General features: G+C 38.9%; 1 protein-coding gene across 1 annotated transcript in view; it reads right to left on the bottom strand.

Moving 5' to 3' along the window:
- TEX11 (testis expressed 11) overlaps positions 1-17,683 on the bottom strand; it is a 353,939-nt gene that overhangs the window by 310,134 nt on the left and 26,122 nt on the right. The window contains exons 4-5 of the mRNA XM_060137334.1: positions 14,498-14,513; positions 10,781-10,902 (exon numbers count right to left, since the gene is read on the bottom strand). Of these exons, the coding sequence (XP_059993317.1) occupies positions 10,781-10,902; positions 14,498-14,513 (138 nt within the window). The remainder of the gene's footprint in view (positions 1-10,780; positions 10,903-14,497; positions 14,514-17,683) is intronic.

Here is a 17,683-nt window from a genome sequence, read left to right as displayed (position 1 = left end):
GTTGCAGGGCACAGGCTCTAGGCATGTGGGCTTCAGTAGTTGTGGCACGCGGGCTCACTAGTTGTGGTGCACGGGCTTAGGTGCTCCGCGGCATGTGGAATCTTCCCAAACCAGGGCTCGAACCCATGTCCCCCGCATTGGCAGGCAGATTCTTAACCACTGCACCACCAGGGGAGTCCCTGCACCTAGGTTCTTCAAGACAAATTTTTTTTTGAATTCCATATATATGTGTTCTCATACGGTATTTGGTTTTCTCCTTCTGACTTACTTCACTCTGTATGAGACTCTAGGTTGATCCACCTCACTACAAATAACTCAATTTTGTTGCTTTTTATGCCTGAGTAATATTCCACTGTATATATGTGCCACATCTTCTTTATCCATTCATCTATTGATGGACACTTAGGTTGCTTCCATGTCCTGGCTATTGTAAACAGAGCTGCAATGAACATTGTGGTACATGACTCTTTTTGAATTATAGTTTTCTCAGGGTATATGCCCAGTAGTGGGATTGCTGGGTTGTATGGTAGTGCTATTTTTAGTTTTTTAAGGAACCTCCATACTGTTCTCCATAGTGGCTGTATCAATTTACATTCCAACCAACAGTGCAAGAGGGTTCTCTTTTCTCCACACCCTCTCCAGCATTTATTGTTTGTAGATTTTTTGATGATGGCCATTCTGACCGGTGTGAGATGATATCGCATTGTAGTTTTTTGTTTTTTAATTAATTTATTTATTTGTATTTGTTTTTGTTTTTGGCTGTGTCGGGTCTTCGTTCTGTGCATGGGCTTTCTCTAGTTGCAGCGAGTGGTGTGTGGGCTTCTCATTGTCGTGGCTTCTCTTGTTACAGAGCATGGGCTCTAGAGCACAGTCTCAGTAGTTGTGGCACACAGCCTTAGTTGCTCTGTGGCATGTGGGAATCTTCCTGGGGCAGGGATCAAACCCATGTCCCCTGCATTAGCAGGCAGATTCCCACCCACTGCAACACCAGGGAAGCCCCTCATTGTAGTTTTGATTTGCATTTCTCTAATGATTAATGATGTTGAGCATTCTTTCACGTGTTTGTTGGCAATCTGTATATCTTCTTTGGAGAAATGTCTACTTAGGTCTTCTGCCCACTTTTGGATTGGATTCTTTGTTTTTTTGATATTGAGCTGCATGAGCTCTTGTAAATTGTGGACATTAATCCTTTGTCAGTTGCTTCATTTGCAAATATCTTCTCCCATTCTCAAGGTTGTCTTTTCACCTTGTTTATGGTTTCCTTTGCTGTGCGAAAGCTTTTAAGTTTCATTAGGTCTCCTTGGTTTATTTGTTTTTACTTCCATTGCTCTAGGAGCTCGGTCATAAAGGATCTTGCTGTGATTTATATCATAGAGTGTTCTGCCTATGTTTTCCTCTAAGAGTTTGATAGTTTCTGGCCTTACATTTAGGTCTTTAATCCATTTTGAGCTTATTTTTGTGTATGGTGTTAGGGACTGTTGAAATTTCATTCTTTTACATGTAGCTATCCAGTTTCCCAGCACCACTTACTGAAGAGGCTGTCTTTTCTCCATTGTATATTCTTGCCTCCTTTATCAAAGATAAGGTGACCATATGTTCATGGGTTTATCTCTGGGCTTTCTATCCTGTTCCATTCATCTATATTTCTGTTTTTGTACCAGTGCCATATTGTCTTGATTACTGTAGCTTTGTAGTATAGTCTGAAGTCAGGGAGCCTGATTCCTCCAGCTCCGTTTTTCTTTCTCAAGATTGTTTTCGCTATTCAGGGTCTTTTGTGTTTCCCTACAAATTGTGAGATGTTTTGTTCTAGTTATATGAAAAATGCCAGTGGTAGTTTGATAGGGATTGCATTGAATCTGTCGATTGCTTTGGGTAGTAGAGTCATTTTCACAATGTTGATTCTTCCAATCCAAGAACATGGTATATCTCTCCATCTATTAGTATCATCTTTAATTTCTTTTATCAGTGTCTTATAATTTTCTGCATACAGGTCTTTTGTCTCCTTAGGTAGGTTTATTCCTAGGTATTTTATTCTTTTTGTTGCAGTGGTAAATGGGAGTGTTTTCTTAATTTCACTTTCAGATTTTTCATCATTAGTGTATAGGAATGCCAGAGATTTCTGTGCATTAATTTTGTTTCCTGCTACTTTACCAAATTCATTGATTAGCTCTAGTAGTTTTCTGGTAGCATCTTTAGGATTCTCTATGTATAGTATCATGTCATCTGCAAACAGTGACAGCTTTACTTCTTCTTTTCTGATTTGGATTCCTTTTATTTCTTTTTCTTCTCTGATTTCTATGGCTAAAACTTCCAAAACTATGTTGAATAATAGTGGTGAGAATGGGCAACCTTGTCTTTTTCCTGACCTTAGTGGAAATGGTTTCAGTTTTTCACCGTTGAGCACGATGTAGGCTGTGGGTCTGTCATATATGGCCTTTATTATGTTGAGGTAAGTTCCCTCTATGCCTACTTTCTGGAGGGTTTTTATCATAAATGGTTGTTGAATTTTGTCAAAAGCTTTCTCTGCATCTACTGAGATGACCACATGCTTTTTCTCCTTCAAGTTGTTAATATGGTGTATCACATTGACTGATTTGCATATATTGAAGAATCCTTGCATTCCTGGGATAAACCCCACTTGATCGTGGTGTAAGATCCTTTTAATGTGCTGCTGGACTCTGTTTGCTAGTATTTTGTTGAGGATTTTTGCATCTATGTTCATCAGTGATATTGGCCTGTAGTTTTCTTTTTTTGTGACATCTTTGTCTGGTTTTGGTATCAGGGTGATGGTGGTCTCGTACAATGAGCTTGGGAGTGTTCCTCCCTCTGCTATATTTTGGAAGGGTTTGAGAAGGATAGGTGTTAGCTCTTCTCTAAATGTTTCATAGAATTTGCCTGTGAAGCCATCTGGTCCTGGACTTTTATTTGTTGGAAGATTTTTAATCACAGTTTCAGTGTCAGTGCTTGTGATGTTCGTATCTTTTGACACAGTAATTGCTTTTCTGAGACTCTATCCTTTGGAAATAATCCAAAATATGGAGGGGATAACCTCTGCACTGAATAGTGTTCCATAAATCATTATTTACAATAGTGAAAAGTTAAGAACAACATACGTGTCCAATAATAAAGAAATACACAGAAAAAATACGCTAAATCCACTAGAAGGAATATTATTCATCCATTTAAAATAGTGGTCACATTGGCACAAAAATAGACATATAGATCAATGGAACACAATAGAGAGCCCAGAAATAAACCCATGTACCTATGGTCAATTAATCTATGACAAAGACAAAGGAGGCAAGAATATACAATGGGGAAAAGACAATCTCTTCAGCAACTAGTATTGGGAAAGCTGGACAGCCGCATGTAAATCCATGAAGTTAGAACACTCCCTCACACCATATGTAGAAATAAACTCAAAATGGCTTAAATGCTTAAATAGAAGACATGACACCATAAAACTCCTAGAAGAGAACATAGGCAAAACATTCTCAGACATAAATAATAGCAGTATCTTCTCAGATCTGTCTCCCAAGGCAAAAGAAATAGAAGCAAAAATAAACCCATTAGGGACTTCCCTGGTGGCACAGTGATTAAGAATCCGCCTGCCAATGCAGGGGACACGGGTTCGAGCCCTGGTCCAGCAAGATCCCACATGCCACGGAGCAACTAAGCCCATGTGCCACAACTACTGAGCCTGCGCTCTAGAGCCTGCGTTCCACATCTGTTGAAGCCCGCACGCCTAGAGCCCATGCTCCGCAACAAGAGAAGCCACCGCAATGAGAAGCACGCGCACCGCAATAAAGAGTAGTCCCTGCTCGCCACAACTAGAGAAGGCCCGCGTGCAGCAATGAAGAACCAATGCAATCAAAAATAAATTAATTTTTAAAAATAAACAAATGGGACATAATTAAACTTAAAAGTTTTTCCACAGCAAAAAAAAAAAAACCATCAACAAAATGAAAAGACAACCTAAAGAATGGAAGAAAATATGTGCAAATTATGGAACTGATAAGGGCTTAATTGCCAAAATATACAAATAGCTCATAAAACTCAGTATCGAAAAAACCCAATCAAAAATTGGGCACACAGGGAGATCAGCTCGGTGCTTTGTGACCACCTAGAGGGGTGGGATAGGGAGGGTGGGAGGGAGGGAGATGCAAGAGGGAAGAGATATGGGGACATATGTATATGTATAACTCATTCACTTTTTTATAAACCAGAAACTAACACACCATTGTAAAGCAATTATACTCCAATAAAGATGTTAAAAAATATATAAATAAAAAATAAACATTTTTTAAAAAATAAATAAATTGGGAAGAAAACCCAAATAGACATTTCTCCAAAGAAAACATACAGCTGGCCAACAGGCACATGAAAAGATGCTCAACATCACTATTAGATAAATGCAAATCAAAACTACAGTGAGGTATCATCTCATACAAGTCAGAATGGCAACTACAAGTTATCAATAAGTTTACAAATAATAAATACTAAAGACAGTGTGGAGAAAACTGTTGGTGGGAATGTAAATTGATACAGCCACTATGGAGAACAGTATGGAAGTTCCTTAAAAAAACAAAAATAGAGTTACCATATGATCCAGCAATGTCACTCCTGGGCATATATCCAGAGAAGACAAAAAACTAATTCAAAAAGATATATATACCCCAATGCTCATAGCAGTGCTATTTACAATAGCCAAGGCATGGAGGCAACCTAAATGTCTATCAACAGATGAATGGATAAAGAATATGTGGTATATGTGTGTGTTTGTGTGTGTGTGTGTGTGTGTGTGTATATGTATACATACATACATACACAATGGAATGTTACTCAGCCATAAAAAAGAAAGAGAGAGCTCCCTGGTTGCCTAGTGGTTAGGACTCCAGGCTTTCACTACCATGGCCTGGGTTCAATCCCTGGTCAGGGAGCGGAGATCTCACAAGCCATGCAGCATGGCCAAAGGAAAAAAAAAAGAATGAAATAATGCCATGTGCATAATGTGAAGTAAGTCAGACATAGAAAGACAAATATCATATGATATCACCTATTTGTGGAATCTAAAAAAAAAATGATACAACTGAACTTATTTACAAAACAGAAATAGACTCACAGACAGAAAACAAACTTATGGGGCTTCCCTGGTGGTCCAGTGGGTAAGACTCTGTGCTCCCAATGCAGGTGGCCCAGGTTCAATTCCTGGTTAAGGAACTAGATCCCGCATTCATGCCGCAACTAAGGAGTCCACATGCTGTAACTAAGAAGTCAGCATGCCGCAACTAGATCCCACATGCTGCAGCCAAGATCCCAAGTGCTGCAACCAAGATCCAGCACAGCCAAAATAAAGAAACAAATAAATATTTAGAAAAAAAGAAATGTGGGGGAGGGATAAATTAGGAGTTTGGGATTAACAGATATACACTACTGTATATAAAACAGGTAAACAAGGACCAACTGTATAGCTCGGGGAACTATATTCAGTGTATCGTAATAACCTATAATGGAAAAGAATCTGAAAAAGAACATATATCTGAATCACTCTGCTGTACACCTGAAACTAACACAATATTATAAATCGACTATACTTCAATAAAATTCTTTTTAATTTTAAAAAATGACATTGCAAAAAAATAAAAGGGTAAGATTAATTCTGACTATAAACACTGCATATTCACAAAATGCAGATTTATTCAGCTAATATATACTGAGCACCTAATATGTGGCAAGACTTGTGCTAGGTTTATATAAATGTGTAATGATAAACACAATAAATATATGCAGCAGAGGTAAATAATATGATGATTAGGCTTTCTAGAAAAGAAAAATTCAAGGTACTTCTAAAACCAAACAGAACTTCTTGCAAAATAAGACCAAGACTCTTACTCTGAACCTCATAACCTCTTTTCACTAACAACTTAACAGAGTAAAAAGAGGTTATAATCTAAAAAGAGACTTCCTTTTTTTTAACATCTTTATTGGATTATAATTGCTTTACAATGGTGTGTTAGTTTCTGCTTTATAACAAAGTGAATCAGTTATACATATACATATGTCCCCATATCTCTTCCCTCTTGCCTCTCCCTCCCTCCCACCCTCCCTATCCCACCCCTCTAGGTGGTCACAAAGCATCGAGCTGTTCTCCCTGTGCTATGTGGCTGCTTCCCACTAGCTATCTATTTTACATTCGGTAGTGTACATATGTCCATGCCACTCTCTCACTTTGTCCCAGCTTCCCCTTCCCCCTCCCCGTATCTTCAAGTCCATTCTCTAGTAGGTCTGCGACTTTATTCCCGTCTCGCCCCTAGGTTCTTCATGAACTTTTTTTTTTTTAGATTCCATATATATGTGTTACCATATGGTATTTGTTTTTCTCTTTCTGACTTACTTCACTCTGTATGACAGACTCTAGGTCCACCCACCTCACTACAAATAACTCAATTTCTTTTCTTTTTATGGCTGAGTAATATTCCATTGTATATCTGTGCCACATCTTCTTTATCCACTCATCTGTTGATGGACACTTAGGTTGCTTCCATGTCCTGGCTATTGTAAATAGAGCTGCAATGAACATTGTGGTACATCAGTCTTTCTGAATTATGGTTTTCTCAGGGTATATGCCCAGTAGTGGGATTGCTGTGTCATATGGTAGTTCTATTTTTAGTTTTTTAAGGAACCTCCATAGTGGCTGTATCAATTTACATTCCCACCAACAGTGCAAGAGGGTTCCCTTTTCTCCACACCCTCTCCAGCATTTATTGTTTGTAGATTTTTTAATGATGGCCATTCTGACCGGTGTGAGATGATATCTCATTGTAGTTTTGATTTGCATTTCTCTAATGATTAATGATGTTGAGCATTCTAAAAAGAGACTTCTATGTAAAAAAATACACTAACAACTTTAGAACTAATTAACAAATTTAACAAGGTTGCAGGATACAAGATCAATACACGAAAAACAATTACATTAGCAATGAATAATCTGAAAATTAAATTACGAAAACAGTACATCTATGATAACATCAAAAGAAATGAAACGTAGAAAATTTAACAAAAAACTACAAAACTTACACTCCAAACTAAAAACGCTGAAAAATTAAACAATAAATGGAAAGACACGCCATTTTATGGCTTAGAACACTTAATATTGTTAAGTTGGCAATACTCCCCAAATTGATCTATGGATTTATGCACTACCCATCAAAATTCCAGCTGTCTTCTTTGCAGAAATTGGCAAGCAGATCCTAAATTTCATATGGAAATTCAAGGGACCCCAGAATAGTCAAAAGAATCTTAAAAGAGAAGAACAAAGTTAAAGGACTCACATTTCCAATTTCAAAACTTTCTACAAAGCTACAATAATCAGGAGAGTGTAGTACTGGCATAAGGACAGACATATAGATCAATGGAATAGACCTGAGAATCCAGAAATATACCCTCATATTTATGGTCAATTGATTTTTGATAAGGATACTAACACAAATTTAATGGGGAAAGAACAGTCAACAAACATACTGGGACAGCTTGATATCCACATGCAAAAGAATGAATTTGGATCCCTTCCTCATATGATATGCAAAAGTAAACTCAAAATGGATCATAAACCTAAAGGTAAGAACTAAAACTATAAAACTCTCAGAAGAAAACATAACAGTAAGTCTTCACGACCTTGGGTTAGGAAAAGCCTCCTTAGATATGACACCGAAAGTATAAACAGTAAAAGAAAGACTTGATAAGTTAGACTTTTACAAAATTTTAAACTTTTTTACTTCAGAGGATACAATCAAGAAAGTGAAAAGATAACTCACAGAATGGGAGAAAATATTTTGCAAGTCACGTATCTGATAAGTGACTTGTATCTGTAATATATAAAGAACTCCTACTACTCATAATAAAAAGACAACTCAGTTTAAAAATTGGCACAGGATCTTAATAGATATTTCTCCAAATAAAATATGCAAATGACCAATAAGCACATGAGAAGATGCTCAACATCATCAGCCATCAGGGAAACAAATTAACCACAATGAGATACCACCTCACACCCATTAGGATGACTACTATCAAAAAATAGAAATAACAAGTGTTGGTAAGGATGCAGAGAAACTGGAACCCTTGTGCACTACTGATGGGAATTTAAAATGGTGCAGCCACTATGGTAAACAGTATGGCAGTTCCTCAAAAAAAAAAAAATAGAATTACCAGATGATCCAGCAATTCCACTTCTGGGTATATACCCAAAAGAATTGAAAGCAAGGACTTGAACAGATACTTTTATACCCATGTTCATAGCTGCATTATTCACAAAAGCCAAAAGGTGGAAGCAGTTCAGGTATCTATGGACTGATATATAGATAAACAAAATGTGGTATGTACACATAAAGGAATATTATGAAGCCTTAAAAAGGACAGAAATTCTGGGGGAGGGGAAAAAAAGAAGGCAGAAATTCTGACACATACTACACCATGGATAAATCTGAGGACATTATACTGAGTGAAATATGCCAGTCACAATGTGAGAAATACTGTATGATTCCACTTATATGAAGTACCAAGAGTAGTCAAACTTATAGAGATAGAAAGTAGAATTGTGGTTGCCAGGGTCTGGGGGAAAGGGAGAATTGGGAGTTGTTGTTTAATAGGTATAGAATTTCAGTTTTGCAAGATGAAAAGAGTTCTGGAGATTGGTTGCAAAACGATGTGAATGTATTCAATACTACTGAATTTTACATTTAAAAATAGTTAAGATGGTAAATTTTACATTATGTATACTTTACCACAACTAAAAATAAAACAAACACAATGAGATACTACTTCACACTCACTAGGATGGCTATAATCAAAAAGCTAATAATAAGTATTGGTGATGATGTGGAAAAACTGGGTCAATTTTTGACCCAATTTGATATGCTGCCGGTGGGAATGTAAAATGGTACAGTCACTTTGGAAAACAATCTGGCAGTTCCTCAAAATTTAAACAGAGTTACCATATGACCAGCAATGTCACTTCTAGGTATATACCTAAGAGAAATAAAAACATAAAAACCTGTACATGAATGTTCATAGCAGCATCATTCATAGTAGCCGAAAGGTGTAAACAACCCAAACGTTCATCAACGGTTGAATGGATATACAAAACATGATATATCCGAAGAATGGAATATTATCAGCCATAAAAGGTAATGCAGTACATGGGACTTCCCTGGTGGCGCAGTGGTTAAGAATCTGCCTGCCAATGCAGGGGACATGGGTTCGAGCCCTGCTCTGCGAAGATCCTACATGCCGCAGAGCAACTAATCCCATGTGCCACAACTACTAAGCCTGTGCTCTAGAGCCCACGAGCCACAACTACCGAAGCCCGCGTGCCTAGAACCGGTGCTTTACAACTAGAGAAGTCACCGCAATGAGAAGCCTTCACACCACAACAAAGAGTAGCCCCCCGCTCGCCACAACTAGAGAAAGCCCACGCTCATCAATGAAGACCCAACGCAGCCAATCAATCAATAAATAAAACTCAAGCTTTCAAATGGAAATTAGAATTAAAAATAAAAGTAATGAAGTACAGATACATGCTACAACATGGAAGAACCTTGAAAACATTATGCTAAGTGACAGAAGTCAGTCCCAAAAGACCACATACTGTATGATTCCATTTATATAACATGTCCAGGATAGGCAAATCCACAGAGATGGAAAGTAAACTAGAGGTTGCCTAGAGCTGGAGGAGAGAGGAGGAAATGGAGAGTGTCTGTGAATGGGTGCAAGGTTTCTTTTGGAGGTGATGAAAATGTTCTAAAGTTAACTGTGGTGATGGGTGCGCAACTCTGTGAAATACTAAAAATCACTGAATTGTACACTTCAAATGGGTAAATTATATGGCATATGAATTACATATAAAGTTATATATATATGAGACGTATTTACAACAAACTTTATTCTCACCTTTCCATGTGTGCAATCACCAAAATGGAAGGATCTGCCCAAGGTAAACATTCCCAAAAGTATTTCAGAACCTCAAGGCAATTTCTAAATTAAGTGACAGACCTCCAATTAAACACTAGAAAAAAAAACCCAAAAAAGCACCACTGAAGCCTTATATTCAACTGAGTTCCCCACTACCAAGTACCATGTAGTTTCTTACTTTGCTGAAGAAGGAAGGAAAAGAGAACATTATTATTTTTTTTATGTATTAATTTTATTTATTGGCTGTGTTGGGTCTTCACTGCTGTGCGCAGGCTTTCTCTAGTTGCAGCGAGCAGAGGCTACTCTTCGTTGTGGTGTGCAGGCTTCTCATCATAGTGGCTTATCTTATTGTGGCACACGGGCTTAGTTGCTCCGTGGCATGTGGGATCTTCCAGGACCAGGGCTCGAACCCATGTCCCCTGCGTTGGCAGGCATATTCTTAACCACTGTGCCACCAGAGAAGCCCAAGAACTATTATTAAGTGACTAACTGCTATGCACCCAGGACCTTAAATATGTTATTTTGTTTACTATTCACAACAACACTGGGAGGTGGGTTTTATTATGCTCCTTTTAACAGATGAGAAAACTGAAGCCTAGACAGATTAAATAGTACATATTAAATTTGAGGCATATTTTTCCATTGGTTTCTAAAACAGTATTTTCCCTAAATGTGCCATTAGGCTTGATTTCCATGTATTTAGATTTCATGTTAATCATGAAGTCTATTTTTTTACTTATACATTAATTAAAACAGTGAATCATCAAAACTTATAAACAAAATCATCAAAACTTATAAACAAAATACCAACCTGAGAGTCCTGCATTTCAGCCATAGACTCCCTGTTGATATTTGCTATGTCCGCGAAGAGTCTATCAATTGTCTCAGGTATCATAGATGAACCGTCTTTTATAAGCAGGTTTTCAACCATTTCTGAAATAACAATAAATGATAAAAGTGCTGTGAACTATCACCACTGGCTGAAAGTAGCAAATCATTCTGAAATCTGTTCCTAGACCTTTTGTCAAATGAATACAGCATGGAGAAACTTCAATACTCCTTAGAGTAAAACCAAACTGGAGATAAAGTTTATTCTAGCTAAAGGCAAAGTATAATTTTCAAATAACATTTGTATTTCCTGGGAGTCACTTGTTGATAACTTAATCATCATTACTCATTCTCAAAGTAAAATGCATTGACTTCACAAATAGTCATGTTATTATAGGTCATCTTAAAACTACAGAAGAGAAATTAACAATGTCTTCAAAATTACAAAATGTAGAAATTCTGAAGGGAGACTTAGATACATGCCCTGTAAAACTAAAATACTTATTAATACTTTAAAGCATTAGACAGACATACGCTGAAGTCTTGACCTTACTTTGAGAGAAAAAAAATGACATGCTCAATTAGCAACAACATTAACCAGTTACTGAATCTGTACAAATGATGTCACCATTTTCTAAACGGTCTTGAGCTCCAGACCCGATATAGCTGAATCTTATTAGGCCATAGAATTCCTTAAAACCCAAACATGATGTAGAACCATAATTGATGCCTTTCATATTATCAAAATTGAGGTTTTTCCAAACTCGTGTAACAGAGGTCTCCATAACCTACATGTCTCTAATTTCTTGCAACATTTCTGAGCATTAACTAAAAAGAATGTTGTTAACATTCATAACAATACCATAAGGAGCACCTTCTGGAAGATTTTTAATCTGCTACAATAAACAGGTTTTTAACCTGCTACAACAAACAATAAATCTGCTAACTGAAAAATCTTCAGGACTTTGCTGGTGGCACAGTAGTTAAGAATCTGCCTAACAATGCAGGAGGTACGGGTTCGAGCCCTGGTCCAGGAAGATCCAACATTCTACAGAAGCAAATAAGCCCGTGCGCCTCAACTACTGAGCCTGCACTCCAGAGCCCGTAAGCCACAACTACTGAGCCCGCGTGCCTAGAGCCCATGCTCTGCAACAAGAGAAGTCACCACAATGAGAAACCCGCACACCACAACAAAAAGTAGCCCCCACTCGCCGCAACTAGAGAAAGCCCGCGAGCAGCAACAAAGACCCAACGCAGCCAAAAATAAATAAATAAATAAAATATTTCTTTAAAAAGAAAACTTTTCAGTTAAATATCAGAAAACAGATTCACATAGAGACTTCACAAAGAAACTTATTTTCAAATACACTCAAACATTTTTTAAAGCTCATAGACTCTTTAGTACCCACTGCATGATCAAAGATATTAGGGAAAATATACCATACATATTTCATATGCCTCAAGTAATGATACATATGAAAAAAAAACCCTCTAGCTTCCTTAATCCCATAAATTGGTTAACAGAAGGACTAATATTAAATATCTTGATTCATCTAAGATTAGGTAAGCATTAGGCTGAGAAATATATATATATTATAGTCCTTGCTCAAAATATTGATAACAGAACTAGGAAAGTTTAGACTGGGAGAAAATATTTGCAAATCATATATCTGATAAGGGCTTAATATTCAAAATATATAAAGAAATCATACAATTTAATAGCAAAAGAAAATCCAATTTAAAAATGCCTGAATAGACCCTTTTCCAAAGAAAACACAGTGAAGGCCAACAGGTACATGAAAAAAAAGATGTTCAACATCATTAATCATCAAGGAAATGCAAAGCAAAACCATAATGAGATACCACCTCACACCTGTTAGAATGGCCATCACAAAAAGACAATCAATAACAAGTGATGGTGGGGATGTGGAGAAAAGGGAACCCTCAACACTGTTCGTGGAAATGTAAATTGGTGCAGCCACTATGGAAAACAGTAGGCAGGTTCCTCAAAAAATTAAAAATAGGACTACCATATGATCCAGCAATTCCACTTCTGGGTATTTATCTGAAGAAAATGAAAACACTAACCTGAAAAGACCTGTGCAACCCCATGTTCATTGCAGCATTATTTACAATAGCCAAGATGTGGAAAGAACCTAAGTCTCCATCGATGAATGGCTTAAAAAAATGTGCTAAATATGTACAATAAAATGTTATTCAGCGATAAAAAAGAATGAAATCTTGCCATCTGCAACAGGTATGGACCTTAAAGGCATTATACTAAGTGAAATAAGTCACACAGAGAAAGACAAATACCGTATGATCTCACTTACATGTGGAATCATTTTTTTTAAAAAAAAGGCTCAGAGATACAGGAAACAGACTGGTGGTTGTCAGAAGCAGGAAGTGGAGGGGGGGCCAAATGGGTAAAGGAAGTCAAAAGGTACAAACTTCCAGTTATGAAATAAATAGGTCATAGGGATGCAATATACAGCATGGCAACCATAGTTATTACTATACTGTATATTTTAAAACTGTTATGAGTAAATCTTGGGAGAAGTTTCAAGATGGCAGAGGAGTAAGACGTGGAGATCACCTTCCTCCCCACAAATACATCAGAAATACCTCTACATGTGGAACAATTCCTACAGAACATCTACTGAATACTGGCAGAAGACCTCAGACTTCTCAAAAGGCAAGAAACTCCCCACCTACCTGGGTATGGCAAAAGAAAAAAGAAAAAACAGACACAAAAGAACAGGAGTGGGACCTGGACCTCTGGGAGGGAGCTGTGAAGGAGGAAAGGTTTCCACACACTAGGAAGCCCCTTCGCGGGCGGAGACAGCGGGTGGCGGAGGGGGGAAGCTTCAGAGCCACAGAGGAGAGCACAGCAACAGGGGTGCAGAGGGCAAAGAGGAGAGATTCCCGCACAGAAGATAGGTGCCGACCAGCACTCACCAGCCCGAGAGGCTTGTCTGCTCACCCGCCGGGGCGGGCGGGGTCTGCGAGCTGAGGCTCGGGCTTCGAAGGTCGGATCCCAGGGAGAGGACTAGGGTTGCCTGCGTGAACACAGCCTGAAGGGGGCTAGTATGCCACAGGTAGCCAGGAGGGAGTCCAGGAAAGAATCTGGAGCTGCCAAAGAGGCAAAACACTTTTTCTTGCCTCTTTGTTTCCTGGTGCGCAAGGAGAAGGGTTCAGAGTGCACATAAAGGAGCTCCAGAGACGGGCGCAAGCCGCGGCTATCAGCGCGGACCCCAAAGAGGGGCATGAGACGCTAAGGCTGCTGTTGCAGCCACCAAGAAGCCTGTGTGCAAGCACAGTTCACTATCAACACCGCCCCTCCCGGGAGCCTGTGCACCCCGCCACTGCCAGGGTTTCGGGATCCAGGGATAACTTCCCCGGGGAGAACACATGGCCCGCCTCAGGCTGCTGCAACGTCATGCTGGGCTCTGCCGCCGCAGGCTCACCCCAAACTCCGTACCCCTCCCTTCCCCCCCAGCCTGAGTGATGCAGAGCACCCGAATCAGCTGTTCCTTTAACCCCGTCCTGTCTGAGCGAAGAACAGATACCCTCAGGCAACCTACACAGAGAGGTGGGTCCAACTCCAAAGCTGAAGCCCAGGAGCTGTGCTAACAAAGAAGAGAAAGGGAAATTTCTCCCAGAAGCCTCAGGAGCAGCGGATTAAATCTCCACAATCAACCTGATGTACCCTGCATCTGTGAAATACCTAAATAGACAACGAATCATCCTAAATTGATGAGGTGGACTTTGGGAGCAATGATATATATTTTTTTCCCTTTTTCTCTTTTTGTGAGTGTGTATATGTGTGCTTCTGTGTGTGATTTTCTCTGCATAGCTTTGCTTTTACCATTTGTCCTAGGGTTCTGTCTGTCCATTTTTTTTGTTGCTGTTGTTTTTAGTATAGTATTTAGCACTTGTTATCATTGATGGATTTGTTTTTTGGTTTGCTTTGGTTGCTCTCTATTTCTTTCCTCCTCTTTTTTTATTACTTAAAAATTTTAAATTATTTTTTATTTTAATAACTTTATTTTATCTTCCCCTTTCTTTCTTTCTTTTTATTCTCCCTTTGATCCTGAGCCGTGTGAATGACAGGCTCTTGGTGCTCCAGCCAGGCATCAGGGCTATGCCTCTAAGGTGGGAGAGCCAAGTTCAGGACACTGGTCCACAACAGACCTCCCAGCTCCACGTAATATCAAACGGCGAAAATCTCCAAGAGATCTCCATCTCAACACCAACACCCAGCTTCACTCCACGACCAGCAAGCTACAGTGCTGGACACCCTATGCCAAACAACTAAAAAGACAGGAACACAACCCTACCCAGGAGCAGAGAGGCTGCCTAAAATCATAATAAGGCCACAGACACAACAAAACACACCACCAGATGTGGACCTGCCCACCAGAAAGACAAGATCCAGCCTTATTCACCAGAACACAGACACTACTCCCCTCCACCAGGAGGCCTACACAACCCACAGAACCAACCTTAGCCACTGGGGGAGACACCAAAAACAATGGGAACTACGAACCTGCAGCCTGCAAAAAGGAGAACCCAAACACGGTAAGTTAAGCAAAATGAGAAGACAGAGAAACACACAGCAGATGAAGGAGCAAGGCAAAAACCCACCACACCAAACAAATGAAGAGGAAATAGGTAGTCTACCTGAAAAAGAATTCAGAATAATGATAGTAAAGATGATCCAAATTCTTGGAAATAGAATGGAGAAAATACAAGAAACGTTTAACAAGGACCTAGAAGAACTAAAGAGCAAACAAACAGTGATGAACAACACAATAAATGAAATTAAAAATTCTCTAGAAGGGATCAATAGCAGAATAACTGAGGCAGAAGAACGGATAAGTGACCTGGGAGATAAAATAGTGGAAATAACTAGTGCAGAGCAGAATAAAGAAAAAAGAATGAAAAGAACTGAGGACAGTCTCAGAGACCTCTGGAACAATATTAAACGCACCAACATTCGAACTACAGAGGTCCCAGAAGAAGAAGACAAAAAGAAAGGGACTGAGGGGCTTCCCTGGTGGCACAGTGGTTGGGAGTCCGCCTGCCGATGTAGGGGGCGCGGGTTCATGCCCCAGTGCAGGAGGATCCCACGTGCCGTGGAGCGGCTGGGCCCGTGAGCCGTGGCCGCTGAGCCTGCGCATCCGGAGCCTGTGCTCCGCAACGGGAGAGGCCACATCAGTGAGAGGCCCGCGTACCGCAAAACAAAAACAAAAACAAAAAAGAGAAAAGAAAGGGACTGAGAAAATATTGCAAGAGATTATAGTTCAAAACTTCCCTAATAGGGGAAAGGAAATAGTTAATCAAGTCCAGGAAGCACAGAGAGTCCCATACAGGATAAATCCAAGGAGAAACACGCCAAGACACATATTTCAAACTATCAAAAATTAATTACAAAGAAAAATATTAAAATCAGCAAGGGAAAAACAACAAACAACATGCAAGGGAATCCCCATAAGTTTGACAGATGATCTTTCAACAAAAACTCTGCAAGCCATAAGGGAGGGGCAGAACATATTTAAAGTGATGAAGGAGAAAAACCTACAACCAAGATGACTCTACCCAGCAAGGATCTCATTCAGATTTGATGGAGAAATTAATACCTTTACAGACAAGCCAAAGCTAAGAGAATTCAGCACCACCAAACCAGCATTACAACAAATGCTAAAGGAACTTCTCTAGGCAGGAAACACAAGAGAAGGAAAAGACCTACAATAACAAACCCCAAACAATTAAGAAAATGGTAATAGAAACATACTTATCGATAATTACCTTAAATGTAAATGGATTAAATGCTACAACCAAAAGACATACACTGGCTGAATGGATACAAAAACAACAACCCGTATATATGCTGTATAAAAAGACCCACTTCAGACCTAGGAACACATACAGACTGAAAGTGAGGGGATGGAAAAAGATATTCCATGCAAAGGGAAATCAAAAGAACGCTGGAGTAGCAATTCTCATATCAGACAAAATAAGACTTTAAAACAAAGACTATTACAAGAGACAATGAAGGACACTACATAATGATCAATCCAAGAAGAAGATATAACAATTGTAAATAGTTATGCACCCAACAAAGGAGAACCTCAATATATAAGGCAAATACTAACAGCTATAAAAGGGCAAGTCAACAGAAACACCAGCATAGTAGGGGACTTTAACACCCCACTTTCACTAATGCACAGATCATCCAAAATGAAAATAAATAAGGAAACACAAGCTTCAAATGATACATTCAACAAGATGGACTTAACTGATATTTATAGGACATGGCATCCAAAAACAACAGAATACACATTCTTCTCAAGTGCTCATGGAACATTCTCCAGGATACATCATATCTTGGGCCACAAATCAAGCCTTGGTAAATTTAAGAAAATTGAAATCGTGTCAAATATCTTTTCCGACCACAACGCTATGAGACTAGGTATCAATTACAGGAAAAGATCTGTAAAACATACAAACACATGGAGGCTAAACAATACACTACTTAATAACCAAGAGATCACTGAAGAAATCAAAGAGGAAATCAAGAAATACCTAGAAACAAATGACAGTGAAAACACGACAACCCAAAACCTATGGGATACAGCAAGAACAGTTCTAAGAGGGAAGTTTATAGCAATACAATCCTACCTTAAGAAACAAGAAACATCTCAAACAACCTAACCTTACACCTAAAGCAATTAGAGAAAGGAGAACAAAAAAACCCCAAATTTAGCAGAAGGAAAGAAATCATAAAGATCAGATCAGAAATAAGTGAAAAAGAAATGAAGGAAACGATAGCAGAGATCAGTAAAACTAAAAGCTGGTTCTTCGAGAAGATAAACAAAATTGA

The sequence above is a fragment of the Lagenorhynchus albirostris genome, chromosome X (assembly GCF_949774975.1).
Source record: "Lagenorhynchus albirostris chromosome X, mLagAlb1.1, whole genome shotgun sequence".
Taxonomy (NCBI): Eukaryota; Metazoa; Chordata; class Mammalia; order Artiodactyla; family Delphinidae; genus Lagenorhynchus; species Lagenorhynchus albirostris.
This window is presented reverse-complemented; position numbering and strand designations above follow the sequence as displayed.